At 37.5% G+C, this 27,179-nt stretch overlaps 1 protein-coding gene across 7 annotated transcripts in view; it reads left to right on the top strand.

Annotated features, from left to right (window-relative positions):
* UIMC1 (ubiquitin interaction motif containing 1) overlaps positions 1 to 27,179 on the top strand; it is a 133,214-nt gene that overhangs the window by 63,292 nt on the left and 42,743 nt on the right. For all 7 annotated transcript variants that reach the window (XM_072631108.1, XM_072631111.1, XM_072631109.1 and 4 more), the window contains 3 exons: positions 9,333 to 9,418; positions 12,696 to 12,775; positions 16,796 to 16,961. In XM_072631108.1, coding sequence (XP_072487209.1) covers positions 9,333 to 9,418; positions 12,696 to 12,775; positions 16,796 to 16,961 — 332 coding nt within the window. The remainder of the gene's footprint in view (positions 1 to 9,332; positions 9,419 to 12,695; positions 12,776 to 16,795; positions 16,962 to 27,179) is intronic.

Genomic DNA, 27,179 nt, shown 5'->3' with positions numbered 1-27,179 from the left:
GGTGATATGGTGCTATACTTGGAAAATCCTAGAGATTCAACTAAAAAATTAGTTGAAACAATAATTTTATCCAAGTAGCAGGATACAAAATAAATCCACATAAGTCATCAGATCCCTGTATATCACCGATAAAATCCTGCAAGAAGAGCTAGTAAGAGATATTTCATTTAAATAACCATAGACAAAATAAATTACCTGGGAGTATACGTGCCAAGACAAACTCAGGCACTGTATGAGCATAATTATAATACACTTTTTATACAAATAAATTTAAATAATTGGAGAAATATTAATTGTTCATGGGTGGGCCCAGTCAATAATAAATAAAAATCATAATTCTGCCTAAACTAATGTACTTGTTCTGTCAAACTACCAGAAATTATTTTGAGCTGAAAAAAATACCAAAATCCATTTGGAAAAACGAAAAGGTCAAGAATATCAAAGGAATTAGTGAGAAAAAATGTGAAGGAAGAAGGTCTAGATTTTAAACTATATTATGAGGTAATTTTCAGAACTATCTGGCATTGACTAAGAAAAATAGAATGGTAGATAAATGATTATTATAACATGTTTGATAAATGGTAAAGATCTAAACTTTTGAGATAACTTGCTATTTGGTAAAAATTGCTGGGAAAACTGGAAAGTAATCTGGCAGAAACTAGGTATAGAATATGGGTTTCCAAAGTAAGTGATACTACCCCCTGGGGGATGCTGAACCAATCTAGTGGGGCGAGTGCAGTTGAGGGGCGTTGAATAAAAAGAAGGGGGTGGTACAAGCATAAGGAAAGAAAAGTCAGTGAGAAAACTTTGAAAAACCATTTATAAATGTTTCATCTGTTGTGTAACAGAGTTAAAGTCGTACTAATCTCATTATTTTCCAAATAAACACAGAAGATGCAAGTTATAACTGATGAGTGTTCAGGTCCGCTGACAGGTCTTAAGAGATAGGCATTGGCAGACGTACATGTCGCACATTGTCTGGGAAAGTCCAGCTTGCATAGGCAAGAGTATGTGCATGTACTGACTTATTTGCAATGGATACTGTACAGTTATATGACACAATATTGTGTCATCAAAATTTCAATGCAGGAAAAAATCCACAAATTTACAATAAATTAAGTTTAAGATGCATCATTTAATATATATATATATTTTATATTATTTTCAAATGACTCAAATTTAAAAAAAAAAAACTGCTAAAGGGTTAAAGTAGATTTCTAGGGGGACAACGAGTAATGTTTTGTTTTGTTTTGTTTTTTAAAGAGGGTGGTAGGCCAAATAAATTTGGGAACTTCTGCTATAGACCAGTACTATTTACCAAGTTAAGATCAAAATACATGACCTAGACATAAAGGAAGCTATCATAAGTAAATTAGAAGAGCAAGGAACATATTACCTATCACATTTGTTGGATAGGAGAGGAATTTATGAATAAAACAAGAGATAGCATTGGAGGATATAAAATGGCTGATTTTGATTACATTAAGTTAAAAAGATTTTCACCAAATAAAACCAATATAGCCAAGATTAGAAGGAAAGCATAAAATTGAAAAAAAAATTTATAGACAATTCCTTGAGTAAAGGCTTCATATCTCAAATATATAGTGAACTGAGAAATTTATAAGAATGAGTCATTCCCCAATTGATAAATAGTGAAATAATGTGAACATGCATTTTTTGGTAGAAGAAATCAAAGCTATAAATAGTCATATGAAAAAGATGTTCTAAATTACCATTGATTGTTGCTGTTGGGTCTTTCAATAGTCTCTGACTCTTCATGATCTCGTTTAGGGTTTTCTTAGAAAAGATGTTGGAGTCCTTTGGTATTTCCTTCTCCAGCTCATTTTACAAGTGAGAAACTGAAGCAAACAGGATTAAGTGACTTGCTGAGGGTCACACAGCTAGTAAGTGTCTGAGGCTGTATTTGAACTTAGGTCTTCTGGACTCCAGGCCTGGTGCTGTAGTCACCATGCCACCTACCCCCCATCGATTAGAGAAATGCAAATTTAAACAACTGAGGTATCACCTCACATTGGTTGAAATGATAGGAGAAGATGACAAATGTTGAAGGGTATGTGGAAAAATTGGGATACTAATGCAGTTGTTAGAATTATGAACTGTTAACTATTTTGTAGAAAAATTTTGAATTATGCCCAAAGAATTATAAAACTGTGTATATACTCTTTGACCTAACAATTCCACTTTTGATGAATGTTTGCCAAGGTGATCAAGGAAAAAGGAAAAGAACTTTTATGTTCTAAAATATTTATAGCAACTTTCTTTGTGGTGGCAAAGAACTGGAAATAGAGGGGATGCCCATCGATTGGGGAATGACTGAGTAAGATGTGGTAATATGTAAGAAATGATGAACAGGTTGATTTTAGAAGAACATGGAAAGACTTGCATGAAATATAATACACAGTGAAGTGAGAACTAAGTGAATGTTGTATAACAGCAGTATCATTTGAAAAGTAAACTGTATGTATGACTAAGCTATCCTAAGTAATATGAACATTCAAATCAACTGCAAAGGACTGATAAAGGGAAATGCTGTCTACCTCCAGAGAAAGAACTGGTATATGGGAGTATGTGTTGTATGGTTCCACATATATGTCTCCATCAAATGTTGGTCTTTTCTAATGTAGGGTTGAGAGGGAAGGGAGAGACAACTTGGAACTCAAAATGTAACAAAGTAAGTAAAATTAAAAAAGAAAGAACAGGATTTTGTATTTGATCTTTGAGGTAATCAAGTACAATGAAGTCGGTTTATGGAATAGGTGAATGACTCATTGAGACCTGTGCTATTGGAAGAGTGCCTTGGTTGTAGAGTGGAGAATGGATTAGGGTGGGGTGCGACTTAAGGCAGAGAAACCAACTAAGATACTGCAAGAATGTAGGGAGATTATAAGAGCCTTCATATCTCAGAATTTTGATCTAGAAGGAGTCTTGGACATCATCTAGCTTAAATCCTTCATTTTACAGATGAGGAAACTGGCTTTGGTGGGGTTTGAGGTCATTCTGGTAGTAAGTAGTGAAGTGGGGATTCTGACTCTTGAAGTCCAGTGTCAAATCTTTCTGCTGTTTAAGAATCTTTACTGATTTCTTGCTTACTATGTTATCTAATTTCCTTTGCCAGTTTTCAGCACCCGTCATACTTGGTTCTATCATATGTAGTCAATCTTATTTTCATCTACTTCTTTATATGTGTGCTTCTAGAGTCTGAAATTTTTTTCCTTCTGATTTTTATGTTTTCATTTTAAAAATCATTTATTTATTTTACCCCAGTTGCATGTAAAAGCAATTTTTATAATTCTTTTATAAAACTTTGAGTTCCAAATTCTCTCTCTTTCTCCTTCCCCTGCTTGGAATTTTTCTTCCTGGTTCCCCTACTCCCACCCTCACCCCTGCCAATGCATTTCCATACACACAGCAAGGGATACTGTAACTGTGAATGTCCTATTTCATACGACTTGCTTTGAAAAGTATGTAATAAATTCTACATGTTACTTTCAAAATTGTCCTGCTTATTTCTTAACTTCTGTTGTCTTCTGGGCAAATTGAGTATTTTATTGGCCCTTTTTTTTTTTTTTTTTTGATGACTATATTTTTGACCCTGGGACCTCCCCTCCCCCAGTGTTCTCTCCTAATTAAAAATCTGGAGAAAGAGCAAAAAACAAAACAAAACACCTTCTGTATACAAATAAGTATAACAAGGAAAATGAAGTCACATAGTATCCAAATCCAGAAATGTATGTCTCTTTCTGCACCTTGAGTCCTATGCCTTTCTGTCAGGAGGTGGGTAATGTAATCATGTGTCCTCTGGAGAAATGGGAGGTCATTGCATTGATCGGAATTCTTGAATCTCTCAAAATTATTTTCTTTACAATGTCATTGTCCTTTTATAAATTGATCCCTGTTTCTGCTCACTTCACTCTGCATTAGTTCATATTACCCAGGATTCTCTGTGATAATTTCTTTCATCATTTCTTATGATGCAATAATATTATATACAGATGTTATGATTACGGACCCCCTTTTGTGGTCATTTTTCAGTTGTTTCAGACTCTTCATGACCCCATTTGGGATTTTCTTGGCAAAGATACTGGAGTGGTTTGTCATTTCCTTCTTCAGCTCATTTTACAGATGAGGAACTGAGACAAACAGGGTTAAATGACTTGCCCAGGGTCACATGGCTGGTAGGTGTCTTGAGGCCAGATTTGAACTTGGGAAGGAAGATAAGTCTTCCTGACTTCAGGCCTGGCACTCTATCCACTGTGCCATTTCTTTACATTTCCTTTTCATTCCATTTTTATCCCTTTCCTTCCTGGAAAGTTTGTTTTGCCTGTAGCTATTCCTTGCCTTCTAATGGCAGAAAGTGAAGAGGAATTAAGAAGCCTCTTGATGAGAGTAAAAGAGGAGAGTGTAAAAGCTGTCTTGAAGCTTAACATCAAAAAAAACTAAGATCTTGGCAACTGGTCCCATCACTTCCTAGAAAATAGAGGGAGAAGAAATGGAAGCTGTGTCATTATATATTCTTGGGCTCAAAGATAGCTGCAGATGGTGACTGCAGTCATGAAATTAAAAGCTTGTTCTTTGGAAGGAAAACTATGGCAAATCTGGACAGCCTATCAAAAAGCAGAGATATCACCTTGCTGACAAAGGTCCATAAGAGTCAAAGCTATGGTTTTTCCAGTAGCTATGAGAATTGGACTTAAAGGAAAACTGAGTGCTGCATTATTGATGCTTTCAGATTGTGGTGTTGGAGAAGACTTTTGAGAGTCTCTTGAACAGCAAGAAGAGCAAGTAAGTCAATACTTAAATTAATTTGGGCTGTTCACTGTAAGGTCAGATACTAAAGCTGAAGCTTAAATACTTTCGCCACATAATGAGAAGATGGAACTTATTGGAAAAGATCCTGATGTTGGGAAAGATTGAAGGCAAAAGGGAAAGAGGACAGTAGAAAATGAGATGGATAAGATGGTATTATGAAAACAATAAACATCAAATTGCACAGACTTCAAGAGATAGTTATGGATCAAAGGGTATGGTGTCCATGGGATAGTGAAGAGTTAGACATGACTGAATTACATTCATTGCTAGTATGGAGTTCTTTAATCCTTTCCCTCCTCTATCTGTGCTACTGAGATTTTTGTTTGTTTTGCTTTCTACACCAAAATGTGTGTGTGTGTAATTATTCCTTCATTGTCCATTTCAGATAGGCTAATGTGAGGCTTGCCCTCCCCTTCCCCCAGACTTCTTCCTCCAAATTTGTATATTCTTCTTCTCACAAACCCCTAATGGAAATAACAAGTTCTACCTCCTTCTTCATCCTTTCTGCCCTAATGTATTATTTTTTACTTTCCCTTCTCATTTTCATCTTCCAACCCTCAGGACAGCTTCTTGGACCTCTGTCTTTATTATTTAATTTATTACTTCACTACTTTTTGATGAAATTGAGATTTGGAAGGGATGTTTGTTTCTCCTCTTTTAGAATGTTAGCACTACATCATCCCTACATCTTACTTAGCTCTGGCATTCTCATCAGAAATGCTTGAAAGTCTTTATTAAAAGTTCATTCTCCCAACCTCCCCCCCATATGATACTTAGCTTTGTAGGGTAAATTTTTTTTTTTAAAAGTCTGTGTCCTTTGCCTTTTGGAATATTTTATTCCAAAAATCTCCTCTCATTTATTATAGAAGCTTCTAGGTTTCATGTGAGCTTGACTATGGTCTCTTAATACTTGAAGTGTTTTTTTTCTAGTTTCTTGCAGAATTTTTTCTTTGACATGGAAACTTAGGATTTTGGTTATGACATTTTTGGGACTTTTGGGATTTCTTTTAGGGGATGATTAGTACATTGTTTTCTATTTTTACTTTGCCCTCTGCTTCTCATAGATCTGAGCAGTTTCATTTATGATTTTTTGAGATATAGTAGAGTCTTTTTTATCATGGATTTCAGACTGAACATTGATTCTTAAAATAATTTCTCTACTTGTTTTCTGAATTTTAAAAAATCTGTTAATTTCTGTTTTTTTCCCAGTCTTTTGATTTTGTTTTAATAATTCTTGATATTTTATGTAGTTTCTCATTGATCTATTCTGGATTTCAGGGAATCCAATTCTTGGGTAAGGGTTACCACTTTCTATTCCAAGAATATTCTACATATTCTCCTTCAGATTCTTTCCATAGGAACTTTTATTTCATTTTTTATGTCTTCTGCCTCATTTCTTCAATGTATTCATGTAGTCCTAGTGGAAAATCCATTTTTTCCTTTGAGTTTCTACTTGAAGTGACTCGTCTAGAGTGACTCTCTAGATTTGCAATAATTTTTGATACTGGTCAGTGTTGTTTTTGATTTACTCATCTCTACAATTTTAGCTCCTGAATTGGAGCTTTGTGCTTAGGCCTGGTTTTATCCGCTGCTGGACTTTTCAGTGTGGTGGTCCTTTTTTTTCCTTCCAGTTTCATTTTCAGTTTCAAACTTTTCTCCCTTCTCCTCCCCTATCTACTAAGAAGGCAAGAAAAACAGAGCCCATCACAAATACATACCCATACGAAGCCTACCACTTTCTCTGCCTCTGGACACAGTATCTTGGGAGGCTGCAAGTGCCCCCACTCTGGGAGCCTACTCTGGGTTAGTGCTTGTGTTACTGGCAGGGTCCCCCTTTTTATAGCCCCCTCAGGCTTCTGGTTCACTTAGTATGGAGTTCTGAGGTAGAAGAAATAATTTATTGTGGTTTCTCATTGTTTTTCTTGATCATTATATACTCTTATGTGAACTTTAGTTTTTTAATGATGCATATATGTGAGAGCTGGGCACTTTGCTTCTTGTTCAGACAACCTTCTCTTGGAAGTCTGTCACCCTTTCTAACCATTATTTCATAGTACTCCCCTCTACACATATTGTGCTCTCTGCCTTCCTACTATACTGAATTTTCATGTGCCTCTGCCTTGGTTTGTACTGTTTCCTGTGCCTGAAATTCCTGTATAGGTTGCATTACTGCCCATCCTTGAAGCCCAGTGCACATGTTACTTCCTCTAGGAAGACTTCCTTGATTTTCTCCCCAGTTCATAATGATCTTCTGCTTTGGACTTTGAACAACACTTTTCTGTGAATTTTTCTAATGTACTTTGTGATATTATTTATTATTATCTATCTTGATGTCTTTTCCTTCTTTGACTCTTAAGTTTCTTGAGGGCAGGTCTATCTTGTTTAAACAGCACTTGGCATAGCCTTCAAAGAGGCTTGTTCATTATGTTTATAGGAATGTCAGCTCCAATTTTGTGATCTTTTCCTGTTTTGTTTTGTTTTTTTTTACCCCTCAGCCCTCCGTGTGCCCATGTTAATTTTACATTATGTTAATTCTTCTTTTCTTGTCTCTGTTTGTGCTTTCCCCACATGCCTTTCCACGTGGCTAAGTACCAGTCTTCCTTCAAAGCCCGGCTTTAGATTCATAGCCCCATGAAGCTTTCCTTGATTCTTCCACCTTCTAGTTACAATCTCTGTTTTGTGGGCTTCTACTGATAATCTTCATTGTACTATTTAACACAGCTATATATATAGTCTTGTAGTATTTTTCCTTTATTTTCTATTTATGTCTCCCTGATTAAATTGTAAACTCTTTAGAGATAGTCTTCCTGAGGTGTTTCCCATAAATTTTGGTTTGGAATAGTCATCTTGATTCTTTATAACAATGTGATGAAATCAGGTTATTGGCTAGTTGTGATGTCCAGCCATGCCTCTGACTGACACTTCTCTGAGCTGTGGGAATTTTACAAGTTGCTTTTTTGGGTTGAGTGGTTGGTATTCCCTGTTTTGAAGATGAGGCCCAGCTGTCGCACATTCCAGTGGTTATAACTTATGTATAGTCTGGGCTTTTTACAAATTGATAGTGTTACCTGCCAGATCCATTCTTGCTCCTCTGTATCTTTGCTCACAGTTTCCTTCTCTTCTCCTTCTAGCCAAGTCCTACCCCAGGCCCCATTCAGATTATGGCGATGATGAGTCCATATAGGTGCTTTGACTAGGGAGAGATCAAAAAGGATTGGAGGAGTCAAGGAAAGCTCTTTGAAAGTTGAGCCAGGCCTTCAGAACTAGGTGGGATTGGCAAGGTAGAACAGAGAGGGTTAGGTAGCATAGTCTAAAAGAATTTCTTTCAATGCTGGAAAATATGACTTTGGTTGAATTCTCAGGCTATTCAAACAGTTTTGGAAGTGATTTTAACTGGAGAAAGCTTTCTGCTTCCTGCGGGCCTCTTTGCTTTGTTGTGGTGAGCTCTGTGCAGAGCAGATGTAGGTTTTAATAAATGATTATATGCTTTGTCACCAGGAGATAGTTGGAGTAGCAGGCAATGTGGTTTGACTTCAAATTGATTAGCCCATTTTATAAATGTCAGCAAATTGTTTTGTGATGGACCCTTTGAATAGAGCCCTGATGTTACATACAGAGTAAACTGTGCCTGGCTTGGGTTTCTAACAAATGCTTTGAGATGTTTTATTTAGAGAGAGAAATCACTTGTGGTTTCCTATCAGGATTTAGTTATTTATCATGAATCAGTGGTGGCTGTTCTCTCTTCTCTGTGGTTCTCGGTTGACATGAGGATTTGTGGGTTTTTTTTGTGTTTTCTTGCATACTTGATCAAACTAATCTAAAGCTCAGTGAAGCAGGAGGGGGCCAGCTCTAAATGCCCTCATCGCTAAACCACGTGTTCTTATGTCAGGAAGAGATTGCATTCCGTGAACGGGCAGGGAGAATCAGAAGGTCAGATAGGGAGAAGCCATGCATAGTTAAGCTCCTCACAAAATAGATGCTCAACTTGTGTGGGCAGATTTTTGCTGTAGGGCAACTTGGAGAGTTGTAGCCTATTTTTTGCTGCTTTAGAAAGAAGTCTCTTGAGATAAAAAAGAAAATTAACAGCAAGGTGGGAAGAAACCAGTGCAATGTCAGGAGGCTCTCCAAGTTCTTTGCTCTGAGTATACAAATCACTGCAATGTTTAGGCTTACCTGAGATAGGCAATATAAAACAAAACTTGGACATCTTTAGATTGGAGTGGAAATTTTTGCCTTCTCTGCACACAGGCGGTGCTTACCATTCAACCTTCCTTTGTGGGTTCTCTAGAAGGTGCTCCTTTTCACGTGATTTCCTTGGGACTGAAGTTGCAAACATGCTTGTTTTTTCCACATTTTTCTCCTGATATTTTCACCACCATTTTCCACATTCCCATTGTTTTTTGTAGGATTGTAGGTGTCTGATACTGTGTCACTCAGTTTTACTTTGGTCTTGCTCTGATTTATTTTACTGGGAATTTATTTGACTGTTGGTCCTTTTTCAGCCCTGCTGCTCTAAGCCTGTTGACCAGTAAGAGAAGTCCAGTCATTGCCAAGGGAAGCACTGCAGAAGAGATGACTGTGTGCCCAGGTAAGAGCCCTAATAACTTTGCAAATTTTTGCTTATTCCTCTGCTTGCTTTTCAAAACCCACTTTGGTACACTTTTAAAAAGTTCTTTTGATTTGTTTTAAATCCACAGTACATTTGGTAGACTAACTCTCCAATTCTTCTCCTCCCTATTCTGTCCCAGGAAATTTTTTGTGTGTGTGTTGTAATTAGCATAACTTTTGTTTGCTTGTTTGCATACCAACCTCCTCAGAGATACCAGCATAGCACCAGGAATAGCACTTGCTTAATTAACTGCAGCTTCAAGACCCATTGGATCTTTTGTATCCTGCAAAGCTGGTATGCAATGTTGTCATTAAAGAAGAGCTATTTACAGTGTTTTTTCTTTTTGTGTTGTGGTTCAGTGTAGTATTGTTACATAAGAATTTAGGAGACTGCCTTTTTGTCAGTTTCAGATAAGTCATTTGAGTTTGCTGGTTGCTTCATTGTATCTTTTTCTAAATTATAGAAATAAATTTGTAAGAGAAAACTACATAATAATCAGAACTACCCTAAAGTAGAAGGGGCTTTCCTGGGGAATGATGAGTTTCTTCACTGAGAATAAAAGTAATTACAATAATTATATAATTAATATATAATAAGAATTCCCAGTGAAAGAAAACTCATAACCTCCCAAAGGTAGCCCTTTCTATTTTAGGAGAGTCCTAATTTTTATATACATTATTATATGATTATTGTGGTGATGGTAATATAAGGTATCCCAAAAGTATTGGCATAACTTTAAGCTTTCATAGCTTAACTGCACTGAGATTCTTTTGGAAAACTCTGTGTGTGTGTGTGTGTGTGTGTGTGTGTGTGTGTGTGTGTGTGTGTGTGTGCGCGCGCGCGCGCGTGCACATGAATGCACATGTTTAGTGCTTTAAGATTTAAGAAGTTCTATAACCTCATTTGATTCTCACAACAGTTTGGTGAGGTAAACATTATGCCCCCATTTTACAGATGAAGAAACTGGGGGTGAGAGAAGTTAAATGACTTTTCAAGGGTCACACAACAGCAAGTATGTGACACAGAATTCAAACTTAAATTCTTTTTCTGACTCCTCAAGTACACCATCTAATAGGTACTTCCACAATGGAGATTTTCAAGTGGAGTTTGGTTTACTACTTTTCTTTTTTGTTTTTTTCCCCCCTCTTCTGTACCTAGATGTCATCATTTCTGGCTTTTATGAGGTCCTATTAGGTTCATCAAGAGACTTTTATTGTTTCTAGTGTTTGTCCTTGGGGACTCAAATGTTGACACCATAGGCCTGGGGTATTATAAAGATGTTCATTTTTAAAATTAAGAAGCTAGGGTTAGATGAAGGTTTTTACAGGACTTTTTTTTCCCCCAGTTTGGATAAAAAGAGGTTCTTGAAGAAGACCTGTCTAATTGCTCTGCCTTTGGAAGGATTGTACTCCCTAGGAGTGTTATCTTTATAAAAACAAAAACTTTAACACTCTTTGCTGAGTGCCACTGTCTTACTCCAACCCAAGTCACTAACTCCATTATGTAGAATGATAGAATCTGACATCATGGCAGACTCCAACAGAGAGGAACCTGGAAATAACAGTGATCTCAAAAACCACAACTAATGAGGGGAAAAGGCAAACACTCCATGACTGAGATTGGGTGGCTTTTATGATCATGATTCACTGTCATTAGCCTGGTAATTAAGTCCAACCATTAGCTGACATAAACTACTTCTAAGGGAGATTGCAAAGGATTTCTGTACCATTAATATTTCTTTTGCCTAAAGAGATTAAGGACCTACCAGAGAAGCTAAACTTTTTTTTTTTAATGTGTATGATATATATGAATCGATGCTGTATGTTTTGGTCCTTGAGGATGACACAGATGGAGAGAAGCTTAATCCGTGTTTTTTGCACTCTTATTGTCTGGCATCTCTGGCAGTTCTAAGCTTCTGGAACTCCATTAACAGTGTACTTCAGGGTGTTATTCAGTTAAAACAGCAGTATTGTAGAATTATATATTCTTCTAGCATCATATATTTATGGGGAGCTACACCTACTTTAGCCATCATCATTATCAAGTTTTTCAGTCATTTCTCAAAATCGAAAGTGAAGACTTTTTACGATTCCAGTAGTCCAAGCAGTAATCGGCCCTTGCCTTTGAAGAGACTGTCTTTTCTCATAACATTTCTGAGTAAGACCTGACAAAGGAAGTACTGTAGTATGTACACAGCAACCTCTGTTTTCTACAGCACGGTGGGGAATAGAGTGCTCAGATATTCTGGCTAATGATATTTCTGTACAGTTACTAATTTCATAATATTAGCCATACAGTAAAAGTCACTAAATATTAAAACTGTACTGAACACAATTTAATCTTAGTTTGATAAGTCCTAGGGGGTACTTTAGGATCTTGCCACATCATCATTACGTGTACATATACATACACACACTCATATGTATATGCACATATAAACTATCATTGTTCTTGATAAAATTCCAGATAAGAGAGATTATTTACTTTGTGTGTCGACACAGAGCTCTTTGCCATACTTTTTACTCATTTGCCTAGTGTAGGTAGAATGTAACATATGCATTTGGGTGTGTGTATGTCCGTGTATGTGCACACCCATATACATATGTGTAAGTGCTTATATTTGTGTGTTTTTAAATAAGCATTTATATAGTACCTATGTGCCAGCCATCATGCTAAAGTGCTTTATACTTTGTGTTGTCTCATTGCTTTTTCACATCAACTTTTTGAGGTAGGTGCTGTTGTTATCCTCATTTGCAGGAGGAAGCTGAGGCAAGTGGAGGTTAAGTGACTTCTCAAAGTCATACAACTAGCTAGTAAGTGTTTAAGGCTGGATTTGAACTCGGATCTTCCTGATTCTAGGTCTAATATTCTAGTCACTGCACCAACTAGATCTTAAAAGGTAGATGGACACGAAAGAACCATATAGGGAAGGCACAGTAGCTGTGTTTAGTTTGCCTTTATTTTGAATTAGTGTCTTTCTTTTTATTTATTTGCTTTTTTACAAATTTCCATCTCATTCTTTTAGTAGATCCCTGCTATACCTTCAATTTAGCAGTAATATGGGTAGCTTCTTATTCAAAGTGAGAGTATAGCTAGGTACAGTCATATAACTGTAGTACTATTAATAACCCTTAGAGAATATATGAATGATTTTTATACACTGTGACAGCACAGCAAAATGAAAACTGAATTATTACCTAATAAAGTTTGTTTGGAGACTAGAAATAATGTGGAAGAATTTGTTCTTGTGTTGCAGAGACACAACTAAGTCCTTCTGAAGTTCTTGAACTAGAGAGAGAAGAGGAGAGCCTATCTAGTAAAGAAAGATCTATTAAGGTAAGAGCAGTTGGGTCATAGAGGGAGAACATGGGACTTCTGAAGCTACTTCTCTAAAATTTTCTTTAGCCTTTTTTTTTTTTTTCCTGTAAGTCATCCATCTCTGAAGCAATATTACTGTTGATTTCTCAGAGAAGAAATGCCAGGACCTTGTAGATTTTTGGTCCATGCTTGTCATACCATCAAGGAGCAGTGTGGTATAGTGAAACTCTTGGACTGTGAGTTAGGAGAACTTCACTGTCATTGACTAACTGTGTGACTTGGGCAAGTGTTGTTTGCTTCCTGGGGATCATTTTCATCTTCTAAAAAATGAAGAGATTGGATTAGATGAATTCTAAGGTCTCTTTCAGCTCTAAGATTCTATATTTGATGGTTGGGTGGAGAAGTTCCTTTTGGGCAGCTCACTTGTATATTGTTGCTAGTAATGTATTAACTAGGATGAACAATTTCAGAATGAACTATCTTTTTTAAAAATTCATTTTTATTGCTTTTATTTGTTAGCATCAATATCTTTTTCATTGTGTCCCTCCCACAATAGATATTCCTCATATCACTGAATACAAAAGGGAAAAAAAAAAAGTTCAGTAACACTAACCAACGCATTAAAAAAGCCTGACATTTTCTGTCATGTTCTACATCCATGATCTCCCACTTTGCAAGAAAGGGGAGTGCCTCTAAAGTTATTATGGGATTTTATTTTGAATCTTGGCTTAACAGCCTAAACTTAAAGTAAAAATGAAGATATAGTAAAAATTAGCCTCTTTTTTCATGATTGCATTTCCTTTCTTATGACACATTTTTAGTAAGAACAGTGAAGCTGCCGCAATAACAGAATCTGATACAGGTTCCTCCTTCTGTATGAGACTCCCTTTGTATGTTCTTGTGACTCTGATGTGGCCGTTAGTAAGTCCTGTCAGCGTGTTTCAGACATGTGAGACTGGGACAAGAGGATCTGTGAATGAAACTTTCATTTTCATGTGGGCACACAGATGTGGTTGCACTTCTATGCCTATTTGTTCTGTTCACTGCTGCCCTTGAAGAGTCAGAGAACAGAATTTTCCTTTACATTATGCCTTTCTTTAATGTTGCAGATTTCTTAGAGCTATTTTTGCATTAATGAGTTAAATCTCCTCTCAAGTGTCTGCTTCAGGTAGTCACATGACCACCTCTTTTCATTAATCATTCACGCAACCTGGTATTTTGGAACATGATCTATCACTACTGACAGTTGACAGACTCCTGGTGTTGAGGGGTGGGAGATATGAAGATGGCATTTCTTATAGCACAGCGCCCATTTACAGATCATGCCAGGCAATGTAAACATGGCCTCAGGACCTTTGACCCTGTGAGGGACCTGTACTTTTTGCATTCTGGGATCGGAAGAATAATGTTAAGTCATTCTGTCACATGGAAGTCCTTGCAAGCCTGGAGTTAATCAAAGATGATTCCCTATGCAACCATAGTTGCAAAGGACATTGCTTTATTTGGGTCAAAGAGCATGAACCTTGTTTAGAACTTACAGGGTATATGTCCGCACCATTACATGTCAGAAGAATGTGGCTGTGGTTTGTGTTTACTTCCCTAAATATCTTGGAAAGTTCTGATAAGAGAGGTTTAGCTTTTTAATTATTGTGAACCAGTTGCTTAATTAGTTTTAAGTTATTTACTAGGGCTGTAGAAGCTCTTTGAACTTTTCATGTGTGTCCAGGAAAGGAAATTGAAGATCATATTTAAGCGTAAACCATTTGATCTGAAACGTCTCGCTTGATATATATTCTTGCCATACCACTGTAATGCACTGTGACTGTTCAGTGACATCAGATTGCAAATATCAGAAAACTACTTTGACAACATCTTTGAGATAGATGAAAAACTGGCACTTGAACCGAGATCCCTCTCAGTTTGTTTTCCCTCAGGAGTCATGTTCATTTCGTGAACTTGGAAACTTGTCTTTCAGGTGCTAGATCAATTCCCTTTGCTCCAGTGAGTTTACTGGAAGTTACTCAGGCTACTGATTAAGTTGGTAGATGGGGAAAAAGAAAGTTTGTATAATGACCAGCCTGGGTGACAATCCCATTGCAAGGGGGCCTCAGAAACTTACACAAAGGTTTTTTAAATTATTTTTTGTTTTTTAAATTTCTCACTACAGTGAATTTTTGGAGGCCAGAATGTTAAGGATCACACCTTTAAGAAACTTTATCACAGTGTCTGATTATCTCTTTTGAGAAGTAGTTATGTGATATGAAGTAGATGTATCTCTGCCAAGGCTGAGTCTTCTGCTACATAGTCTTAATAAAAGCTGCTTTTATTGTAGTTTTCCCTCTTGAGATTCCTCTGTGGTAGTTAATATTTAAACAGGCCTTTTTAATGGTGCTAGAAAGAAATCTTTTTTAATATGAAAATATTCAGAAATCTTCTGGATTGCCTGTGAGTATAGTTGGAAGTGTTCTAGTATTCACAGTAAAGCAATAATAGACAGACTTCTTTTTCCTGAATACATTAATAGTTGAAGGCATATTCTCTGCATTTGACAGAGCTGGTTATGAATGCAAAGATGATAGTGCTGGGGTATATGTTCTAGTAAGATTCATGGCACACAGTACAAGTGTGTTTAGTGAACTTTGAATGCTAAGTAACTGTTGGAGATGACCACCAATTCTGAAATATTCATAACTGCTTGCATATTGTTTGGGCATAATTGGTTTTGTTGCTCAAATAAGGTTTCATATATGTGGCATATTTCTGACTGGCATCTCTAAACACAATGATGAACCTGGAGGAAAAGGACATTCAATGAGCCAGTGTGTTTGGGAAGAGATTTGAGGTCTTCCCTACTCAGTTAAATTATTCTATTCTGTTTTTTAAAAATTGGGACACTCCTTAGGGGTTGTAGAAAACAGTTTTATTTAAAAATATTGAACTTACAGCTAGAAAGTTTCTTAATACCTAGGTTAAGCTCAGCTTTACAGACAAGGCAGGTGGGATGGAGAGAAGAGGGTTAGGGGGGAGATAAGTAGCTTGTTCAGGGTCACACAAGAAGTATTCAGTTGACCTAGGATTTGAACCCAGTTCTTCTGACTCCAAATGGACTAATCTTTTTGAATGTCCTTTTTGCTTCCACCACTCAATTTCCATTCATAAACAACACAGCCTGTTTTGGAGGTGGCCTGATTTTACAGCCCAAAACGACAGTTTGGTTTGTCTGAATTTTCATTGCATCTTAGCTTTGAACTCATTTGTTTCTAGACCAGAGAAAGATTTGTTTTTTCCCCTGTGAGGTATTGTAGCAGCACAGGTGATCCTGGCTCTAAATGGAAACAGTGGATATCCAGGGCAGCTTCAATATTGATTGGCTGGGACATGCTGTCCTTGGAAACAAGCATTAGGTAGTTGTGCTGCAGTGTTCACTCATGCTGCTGAGTTAATAACTGCAGAGCTCCCAGCTCTGACCTGTACAGGTGAGATGTAAGCATTACAGGAAGAATAACAGCTGCACGATGGCGATGATAATAAGAGCTCACATTTCTTTAGTGCTGTAAGGTTTATAAAATGCTTTCCTTGCAAACCCATAAGGTAGGTAATGTAAGTGTTATTATCCACACTTTATAGAAGGGCAAAGTGAAGCTTAGAGAGGTGAAATGACCTGCACAAAGCCACAAAGCAGAAATTGAACTCAGGTTATCTTATTCCAAGCCTACTCTTTACACCATGCTATTCTGCCTCAGTGAAAAATGTGTAGAGTGAAAAAACAAAGGCAGTTTAATTTTCATACAAATGTCATTCTCTCTCACCTCCCCTTCCGTCTCCCTCCCATCCCTGAAGGTTGAAAACTCCTTTAGGTAAACAATTATGTTATTTTTCATTTTTTGTGCCCCAAGGACCTAGCACAATGTGTACTGTGTAATGGCACTCAAATATGTATTGAATTCTCTAAGTGAGAAACACTTAGAATTTCTTGCTTTATAAATTGAAGGTATTGTGATTCCTTTTTGTGATAATTATGTTCTTTGTGTCCTTCAGGCTGCTGTCAATGAAAATATTGAGAAGGAAATGTCTGCCTCCACGTTCTCGGCCCATATTCAGGTGTCCTGCCCAATGTGTGACCAGGGTTTTCCACCCACAGAAATTGAGCTGCATGCCATGTATTGCAATGGTTTAGTGGGGGAGGAAAGCAGACACTCACCAGGTTAGTTAAACTCTGATTTCTCTGAACTTCTACCAGAGAATCTCTTTGTCACTCTTCTCTTCTTGTTCTTAGCTGCTGTTATGAACTTCTCTGAGAAACATCAGTAAGTACAGCATTTTATGTGAAAAGAATGGTTAAAAATGACTTCTGACTCTGGATTTTTTTTAGCCTCGGTCTGTGTCACCAGATTTGCAGATGCCAGTGTTTAAGCTTTTACTGTGGCATCTTTCTCTCTGGTTGATTTTGTTGAGTACCTTTGTGCTTGTGTTATTTGCTCCAAAGTTCAAGTTCTAAGATCTTGTGCTTTTACTTCTTAAAGAAGTTTTTGTAGACAGACCAGATCTTCAAAACTACCTCCTAAAATATCTAGGATCCATTTTAAGATATCTGTTTCAGAATGTCTGTACGATTGTTTTATAATCTAGTGAAATATATATAAAAATCAGCAGGATTTAGAGGCAGAAGAAGTTCTGTCTGGTAATTTCACTTGTACCTCTCATGTTCTTTTGCACTTTGGAGCCCCAGCTTAGCTTTTGCCAAAGACAAGTCAAAGACCCATGCAATGGGATGGTTGTGTCTTTAATATCCTTTCAAAGTTTCTTTAGGAACTGGGGGAAAGAATTTCAGAGATTCAGACTTTAAAAATTTTCGTTTTGGTTGTAAACTAAAGCAGGTTAAAACTAAAGCAACTAGCAGGTGAATAAAATTCATGCCCATTACTACTCATTTCCTCCTTGTATTCTAATCAGAGGAGCCTAGGAAGTCACGCCATCTTTTGTATTCTTTCCCTCCTCTCTGTTCCCACTGCCACCAACTTGTCCATACTGTGGTGAGCCCCCTTGTATCTGCCCATCTGAACTAGCTGAGGAGCCTCTTCCTGCCTTCTTCTTTCTTTCCAGCCCACACAACTTGTTTTTGTATTTCTGTCCAAATAGTCCCTCTATGTACAGATGATCAAGACACTTGTAGGCTCAAAAATTTCCAGTGGCTACCTCTTTCCTGTTAACAACAATAAGCACCTACTATATGCCAAGCAAGCACTATGTGAGGCTGTGGGGACACAAACAAAAGTGAAACTTTTCTTGCCTTCACAAACACAGTGGCTCCTTATTACCTTCGTAACCTAATCCCAACCCGCCTCTAAATCCTCAGTACACCATAGTTGTCTAGATTAACTGGTTTTCTTAGTGTTCCTCACGTAGTATTTCCCATCTCATTACCTCTGAACTGGATATCCCCTCATGTGTAATGTTCTCCTTACTCCCACCTCACAAAAATATCCCTGGTTTGTTTCAATGCAAGCTCAACACTGTCTCCTACATTAACCTTTGCTGAGCCCTTTAGCTCCTGGTGCTTCCTCCCTGCCCCTCCCCCCCTAAAAATTGTGTGTGTGTGTGTGTGTGTACGTGTGTACACACCTTTACTTATACTTACATCTGTCTTCCGCAAGGTTTGGCATACTACAGATCAACAACCAAATCTAGCCCTCTACTTTCTTAGCACTAACTAAAAATATGATTTTTCTGTTTTTAAATACAATAAAACTATTTTTAAATGTAAAAATCATGTTGGCTCCCTGGCAGTACAGAAGCAGACTGCAGTTATAGTTTGTTGACCCCTGGACTTCCCAATGCTTCCTAAAGCTCCTAGTGCTTTCTATATACTCTGCCACTGAACCATAGAGACCACCAGACAGACCTTGCCATCTGCCCTGAAGCTGAACCTTTGATATATATTATTTCCTTCATTAGAATGTGAGTTCCTTGAGAGCAAGTATCATCTTGAATTACTGGCACTTAGGATAGTGTTTAGAACATAATAAACAGTAAATGCTTTTCATTCACATATCTATATCTTAATCTACAGATGTATGTGATCATATGCATACACATGAACATTCCACATATATTTTTAGTTTGTATTCAGTCCTAGAGGTAATAGGGTGCCATTGGATTTTATGAGCAAGGCTTTGATGTGGTCAGACTTGTTTAAGGAAAATCACATTGATAGCTACATAGGGCCTAGATTGGAGTAGAGAAAAACACCTTTTGCTTGTCATTCAAAACCTTCAGTTTAGCACCATCCTACTTTTTAAGCCTATTTCATTTTATTCTTTCAAATACTAAATGCTCTAGCCAAACTGCTTTCTTTCTCCAAACACAACTTATATTCTCCTCCATTAGTGCTCTGGATACTTTTATTTTCTATACCCTCCCCTATTTTGCTTGTTGAATCTCATATACCATTTTGCTTGTATCTGTGTAATGTATTTATGTATTGTAGTCAACTGTTTCTTGTTCCTCCATCACATTCAAGTACCCATGTAGTATCATGAGATAGCATGGTACAATGTAAAGAGAACTGGTTTGTATCAACCAACAAACATTTATTTTAAGTGCCTGTTGTATGCTAGGGTGTCTAATTGTTTGCTAAGTATTGAATGATGGGGCAGCTAGGCGAGGAGGTGGATAGAGCGCCAGTACAGAAGTCAGCTGGACCTGAGTTCAAATTTCACCTCAGAAACTCACTAGCTGTATGACCTTGGGCAAGTCACTTGAACCCAATCGCCTCATCCTTGGGTCATCTTCATTCATCCTTATTTCATCACTGAATTCAGATGACTGTGGAGGAGAAGTGAGGCTGGTAACCTGCACAGCCCTCCCTCACTCAAAACAAAGTCAAGTGCAAGTCATTCATCATTTCTCTGATGGCATGGTCTTCAGCAATGAAGCATGAACACACAAGTATTGAATGATGTGAACTTTGGTTATTGACCCTTGAGACACTACTTTCTTTTTTGCTTCCCCTTGGTACTCCCCAAAAGAACATTAGTACAGCTAAACATGCTGCATTCTGTCCATACCATAGACTCTTGAGAGTGTTTGCTGAATTTCTCAGTGTACTTGACCACTAATTTACAGGGGCTAACATCTCAAATTGTGTCATTATAAAGCACTTGAAAAGGGTAAGTTAAGTTGCCAGGAAGGAAAGGCAGGGTTCTCAACTTCTGCTGAAGCAATACTGCTTGTTCATTAAATAAGGAAGTGCCTAAACATGTAGTCTTTTACTCATAATGAAATTTGAGGAACTTAATCAGGACAAACAGGAACTTCTTTGGGTAAGACTTTTCAGTTTGGACTTAGGTGTAGAACAGACCAAAATGAATGGTATTATGTTTTAATTTTTATAGGGTAAAATACAACCTTCATTTACAGCCTTCCTCGGTCTGATGCTGCTCTCTCTTTACAGCTGTATTTTGCATTACCCACTCTCTTCACATATATCATGTTCTAACCAGTCCAAACTGGTAGTTGTTAGATGACTTCATTATGTTGTATACCATCACCTTGCATTCATGCAGGTTAATTCTCCCCTAGCTAGAACACAGTTCCTTCTTCACTGCTGCCTCAACTCTTCCTTCAAAACACAGCTCAGGTACCTCCCTCTCCATGAAGCTTTTCCTGATCCACCATGCCTCCCCATTTACCCCCTAACCCCCCCATAATCTTTCTTTTCATATTTTCCTAGAGGAATTTGTTAAAAATTTCTTAAACCTTATTACATTTTGCCTTGTGTTACATTTTATCTTATTTCAAATATTAGATTACAAATTTTTTTATATCAGAGACTATCAGGTTTCATTTTGGTATCTCCATCCCTTTGTCTAATGCCTTACACAGAATGAGTGCTTAATAAATGCTTGTTGCATTGTAGTGAACAAAAAAGCACTTTCTGAGGGACAACTACAGGAAAATTAGGGTACACTTTATTAAGCATGCTCACAAGGGCAAGGTTGTTAATCAGCGTGTTTGGTGATCCTGAGCATACAGGTCCAAGAAATCAATAAATTTCAGGAGTTACATGGGTTAGTTTTTTCAGATCAGGATTGAGGCTGATTAAGCAAGGGCTAATATTGAAAAACTGCTACTCTTCTACACAGTTGCAATCTTGTGGCACAGCATATCAAGCTTTATTCTCCGTGGCTGTCAGGCACCTTTCACCAGCGTGAAATTTGTTCTTAATCTTGTTCTCTCCCACTCAAGATAAAGAAAAACTCAGCAGTTTCATATACTTGACCTTGAAATTGACTTTGAGTTTGCATCTTTGTTTCAGAATATTCTTCCACCAACTGTAAATCATACTTCTTCTGAACTCTCTAACCCCAGCAGCAGGAATCCAGTGTATTGATAGCATAATACAGAGTAGAGTCTAAGTGATGTGTTCAGAGTGTCTTCATAATCCATTCAGGAAAAGTGCTTCAGGTTCTCCTTATTCCTCTGGGCCCAGGGTCAGTAACCTAATCTCTGCTTTTTAATTGGATTTACACTCCAGGTCTAAAGGACCTTTTAAACCATTATAGACTTAAATGTTTCCCCTTATAATAGAAATCTTCAGGTCTTTAATTCTGTATCTTCAGTAGCTTTGAACTAAGTCTCTAAGGCTTTCATCAGAAGAAGCCCACTCTACCCTATTAACACTAGCTTCTTTGCAAGGAAGTTGGGTGCATTGGTGCCTTTTTTTTTTTTTAATGATTTCAACTTATTTTTCTTAGTTTTTTTTAATGAAAATTTTTGCTGGTAACTTTTATTGTTTATAACCCCTTCTTTTCCTAATTCATTTCTCTTTTTCACTTCATCTTTCGAAAGAGCCATCCTTTATAACAAACAATAAAAGGGGGGAAAAAGTTCAGCAAAACTTACTAATATTCTTCAACCAAGTACAACATTGCATGCAACCATAGTCCTCTACCTCTCCAAAGATGGGCAATTCATTCTCTTATTTCTTCTGTGGAGATAGGCTTAGATATTAGTCTCATAGCATTCAGTTTCAGTTGTTTTGTTGTTCTTTCCCTTTGTACATTGTTGTCATCTTGGTCCTATTTACTTCATTTTTTATCAGTGTATGTAAGTCTTCTCATGCTTCTCAACATTCTTTATGTTCATTTCTTACAGTACAAATTACATTCGTAGTTTATTGAGCCATTCCCCAACTGATGGAAGTCTGCTTTGTTTCTAATTCTTTGCTACAAGAAAAAGGGCTATTATGTGTATAAGGTATTTTTATTTTTATTATCGGCCTTCTCAGAGTATATGCTTAGTAATGGGATCTGTGGATCAAAGAATATGGGCATTTCAGTCACTTTATTACAAAATTCCAAATAGTTTTCTAGAATGTTGGATCAGTTCAGTTGTATAATAGTGTCTATATCTTTCCACAACCTCTCCAACCCTGACTATTCCCATTTTTGGTATTCTTGGTCACCTCAAAGGTTATAACATTTGTTTTTCAGTTTTTCATAAGTATGTGAAGAATTTTTTTCAAGTCTAGGACACCATAGAGTTGCCCATTTCTTTAATACAGCCTTTACAGTTTTCATTAGAATTTGATTACTTGAATCACTAAACACACTAACTTAATTGAACTCAATAAATCACTCTTTGTTAAGCCTGAGAACATAAACAACTTGAAAAAAGAGCTTCCTGCTTAGAAAGCACTTTGACAGAAATTTGGTTTAGAGCATCACCTTACACTACATATCACAATAAGTTCAAAGTAGATAGGTGACCTGAATATTAAAGGTCATACTGTTTTTTTTTTTAAATAAGAGAACCAGATCATGTATAGCAAGTGGAAAATTTTTTTTTTTTATGATTTTTTTTTTTCATGTTAAGCATTTTCGCATTAGTCATGATGTAAAGAATTGGAACCAATGGGAGGAACCGTAAGGAAGAAGAAACAAAACAACAAAAGAAAAAGAGAGCAAATAGTATGCTTCCATCAGCATTCAGACTCCAAATTTCTTTTTCTGGATGTGGATAGCATTTTTCATCATGAGTCTTTTGGAGTTGTCTTAGATCCTTGCATTGCTGAGAAGAACTAAGTCTATCAAAGTCAGTAATCACACAATGTGACTCTTACTGTGTACAACGTTGTGCTTATTTCATTCATCAGTTCATTTAAATCTTTCCAGGTTTTTCTGAAGTCTTCCTGTTCCTCATTTCTTAAAGCATTGCATTCCATTTCAGTACCACAACTTGTTCAGCCATTCCCCAGTTGATGGCCAACCCCATAATTTCCAGTTCTTGGCCACCACAAAAAGAGCTACTATAAATATTTTTGTCCTTTTCCTGTTAAGGGGAAGATTTCTTAAATAAGGGACAGAAGCGATCACAAAAGATACAGTAGATTAATTCAGTTACATGACATGAAAATCCCCGGGAACACACAATTAATGGAACTAGGATTAGGAGGGAAGCAGTCAGTTGGGAAATAAGATCATTGCATCAAGTACTTGTGATGAAAATCTGAAATCCAAGATGTATAGGAAATTAGCACAAGTTTTATAAGACCAGGACCTTTTTTTTTTTTTCTTTTTGAAGGGGAAAGGCAAGGCAGTTGGGGTTAAGTGATTTGCTCAAGGTCACACATCTAGTAAGTGTCAAGCATCTGAGACCTAATTGGAACACAGGTCATCCTGATTCCAGGGCTGGTGCTCTATTCACTGTGTCACCTAGCTGCCCCTGCCAGGACCATTCTTAAGAGGATAGTTTGTCAGAGGAGGACAGATAGGTGGTGCAGTGGATAGAGCATGAGTGCAGGAGTCAGGTGAGTTCAAATCTCACCTTCGACACTTGACACTCACTAGCTATGTGACCTTGGGCAAGTCACTTAACCCCAATTGCCTCATCCTGGGTCATCTCCAGTCATCGTGATGAATATCTGGTCACTGGATTGAGATGGCTGTGGAGGAGACATGAGGCTGGTGACCTGCATAGCCCTCCCTCACTCAAAACAAAGTCAAGTGCAAATCAGGTCATCATTTCTCTAATGGCATGATCTTTGGCAATGAAAGATGAACACACAGATTGTCAGAGGATATCAACAGATTATTCTCAAAATAATGGTAAACTATTTAGCATTGGAAGCATTGCTTCAAACCAGTAATAATAAGAGATATGCAACTTAATATGATGCTATATGTCACTCTCAGCAAATTGCCAGAGGTGACAAGAGAATAGCCAATAGGGATATGGAAAGATAGGCACACTGATGTCCTGTTGATGGAACTCAGAATTAATTGCTCCTGCCATTCTGGAAAGCAGTTGGAATTGTACTAAGAAAATGCGTAAAATGTCCAGACCATTTGCCACTGCTCGGCATATACACCCAGAAAGACAGTGATACAGGTCTTACCGATATCAAAATATTTAAGGCAGCACTTTTTTATAGGTACAGAGAACTGGTAATGAAGCAACTCCCCACCATTTGGAGAATGACTAACCAAATTGTGGTATGTAGAATCGTGAATTATAGCTGGAAGGGATCTCAATGATTAGTCTCAGCCTCTGATTTTTCAGATGAGGAAACTGAGGCCAAAAGAGGTGAAATGACTTGCTCAGTGCCACAGAGATGATAACTATCACAACTAGGATTTGAACTCAGACTCTCTAACTCCAAATTCAGCACTTGTTCTCTACTGAATTGCTTTTCCTGTAAAGGAATATTACTGTACTGTAACAAAAAATGAATATGATGAATAGAGAGAAGCGTGGAAAGACTTACTGAAAATTAAGCAGAACCAGGAAAGCAAAAGATACATCAACATAACAGTGTAAATGGAAAGAGCAGTGACAGCAAAACAGCTGAAACTGAGTGCTGTTATATTAGAACAACTAGGCTTGGTCCAAAGAAGAGACAGGAGAATGCATCTCCTCCCACTTCTTTGCAAAGGAGATATACTCTTGGTATGGAACACTGCATATAAAATTAAATGTGGTTGGTGGGTTCTGTTGAACTTTTTTTTTTTTTTTGATCATTCCTCATTTTAAGTAATTGCTTTCTAGAGGCATAAGGGAGGACTATTTTTGTCTTTAACAAGTTGTCTAACTGCTTCATAATGACCTTCACTGAGAGGAAATAATTTCACTTGAAGACATCCCTTTCCACTTTTGAATACCTCTGGTTTTTGGATACTTTTCCTTGCATTAAGCCTAAGTCCACTGCACTGCAGTTTCTACACATTGTAACTACTAATTCCCTCTTGAGTCAAGCCAACCAAGTCTAATCTCTACACTTTCAGATACTTGTTGGTAGCTATCATGGCCCCTTTAAATCTTACTTCCTCTAAACTAAACAAACCGAGTTCTTTCACATAATCCTCAAATGGAATATTCTCCAACCTTATTGCCATCCAGGTCACCTTCTATTAAACATGATCTAGCTTGTCTGGGATGTGTGTAGGATTAGCACCCACCTCCCAAGATTATTGTAAGAATCACATAATATTATATTTGCAAAGTGCTTAGGACAGTAACTGACACATAGTAGACCTTATTTAAATGTTAGTTTTTATTGGTTGGCCATGGTGATGGTAGTGATATTGTCATTGTTACTGTTATTACTGTTGCCTGTGTCTTTTATAAAATGGTACTTCTCACTAAATATTCCAGATGTGGCCTGGCCAGGGCAGAATTTAGTGGAATATACTTCCCTTGTTTTGGACACTATGCTTTCTTTTTAGTGTACCCTAAGATAGTATTGCTTTATAAAAAAAATTTTTAAATAAATTTTTAGTGCTATCTTTGTTTTTTACATTATTTATGTTTCTAAATTTATTCTACCTCCTATCCCTCCTATGAAGGAGAGTAATCCTTTATAGCAAAGGATAAAAAAGAGGGAAAGCTCAGTTCATCAAAATTAACCAACATATGAAAATAGTCTGGCAATATATACTTACACACTTACAATCATAGAGGTGCTGATAAATGTTTAACATTTGACTGGGGGGATGCCCTGTGGGGGCAGAGCCAAGATGGTGGACTAGAAGGATGGACCAATAGAAGCCTCCCCCCCCCATAGCCCATAAAATACCTGTAAAAAATGACCCCTAACAAATTCTAGAGCAACAGAAGCCACACAATGACAGAGTGAAGGAAATTTCCAGTCCAAGGCAGCCTGGAAGGCTGATAGGAAAGATCTATCAAACTGGGTGCAGAGTAGAGCACCTTAACTGTGTGATAGGGACAGGACTGGAGTAGACCTCATGGTGTGCGAAATCCCTGGCAGCAGATGCAGTTCCCAGATCCCTCAACCCACAAATGCCGAAGGCAGCTTCAAAGGTGAGCGAGAATGCACTTTCACTTGTATGAGAAGGGAATGCAGTTTGGTCCCGGCAACCCCAGGGCAGAAGCAGTTGCTGTGGCACACCTTCCATTTTAGGAGCTGTCAGCTTAAAGGCCCTCAGGGAATCGCATGGCTGATCTGGATCTCAACTCTGAGTGGCAGCTCTGGGGTGAGGAGGAGTGTTGCCTGGCCTGGTGGAACTGGTAGAGGCTCTGGAGAGAGAATGCTACTGGCAGATCCTGGGCAGAACAGAGTGCTTGTGGTTGCTTACAGAAAAGAGTGCAGGCCAGGAAAGAAGTAAACTCCTGTCCCTTGATTATGTCACTTTGGAGGAACTGAGAACTTACAGATCCCCAGAGTATACCCTCCTCTTGACAAAGGACTCAAAAGTCAAGTAACTGATTGGGAAAATGCCCCAAAAAAGGGGGGAAAATAAGACTGTAGAAGGCTACTTTCTTGGTGAACAGGTGTTTTCTTCCATTCTTTCAGATGAGGAAGAAAGAACAATGCATACCATCAGAGGAAGACCTAAAAGTCAAGGCTTCTGCATCCAGAACCTCCCAAATGAGTATGCGCTGGTCTCAGGCCATGGAGGAGCTCAAAAAGGATTTTGAAAATCAAGTAAGAGAGGTGGAAGAAAAATTGGGAAGAGAAATGAGAGCAATGCAAGAAAATCATGAAAAGCAAGTCAACAGCTTGCTAAAGGAGACCCAAAAAATGCTTTAGAAATTAACACCTTTAAAAATAGAGTAACTCAAATGGCAAAAGAGGTCCAAAAAGCCAACGAGGAGAAAGAATGCTTTAAAAAGCAGGATTAGCCAAATGGAAAACGTTCAAAAGCTCACTGACGAAAAGTTCTTTAAAAATCAGAATGGAGCAGATACAAGCTAATGACTATGAGAAACCAAAAAATTACAAAACCAAACCAAAAGAATGAAAAAATAGAAGGCATTGTGAAATATCTCATTGGAAAAACAAGTGACTTGGAAAATAGATCCGGGAGATCCACCAGTTTAAAAATTATGAGTCTACCTGAAAGGCATGATGAAAAAAAGAGCCTTAGACATCATCATTCATGAAATTGTCAAGGAAAAC

This window comes from Notamacropus eugenii, chromosome 1 (genome assembly GCF_028372415.1).
Source record: "Notamacropus eugenii isolate mMacEug1 chromosome 1, mMacEug1.pri_v2, whole genome shotgun sequence".
NCBI lineage: Eukaryota > Metazoa > Chordata > Mammalia > Diprotodontia > Macropodidae > Notamacropus > Notamacropus eugenii.
The sequence above is the reverse complement of the archived record's forward strand: the minus strand, read 5'-3'. Positions and strand labels throughout refer to the sequence as shown.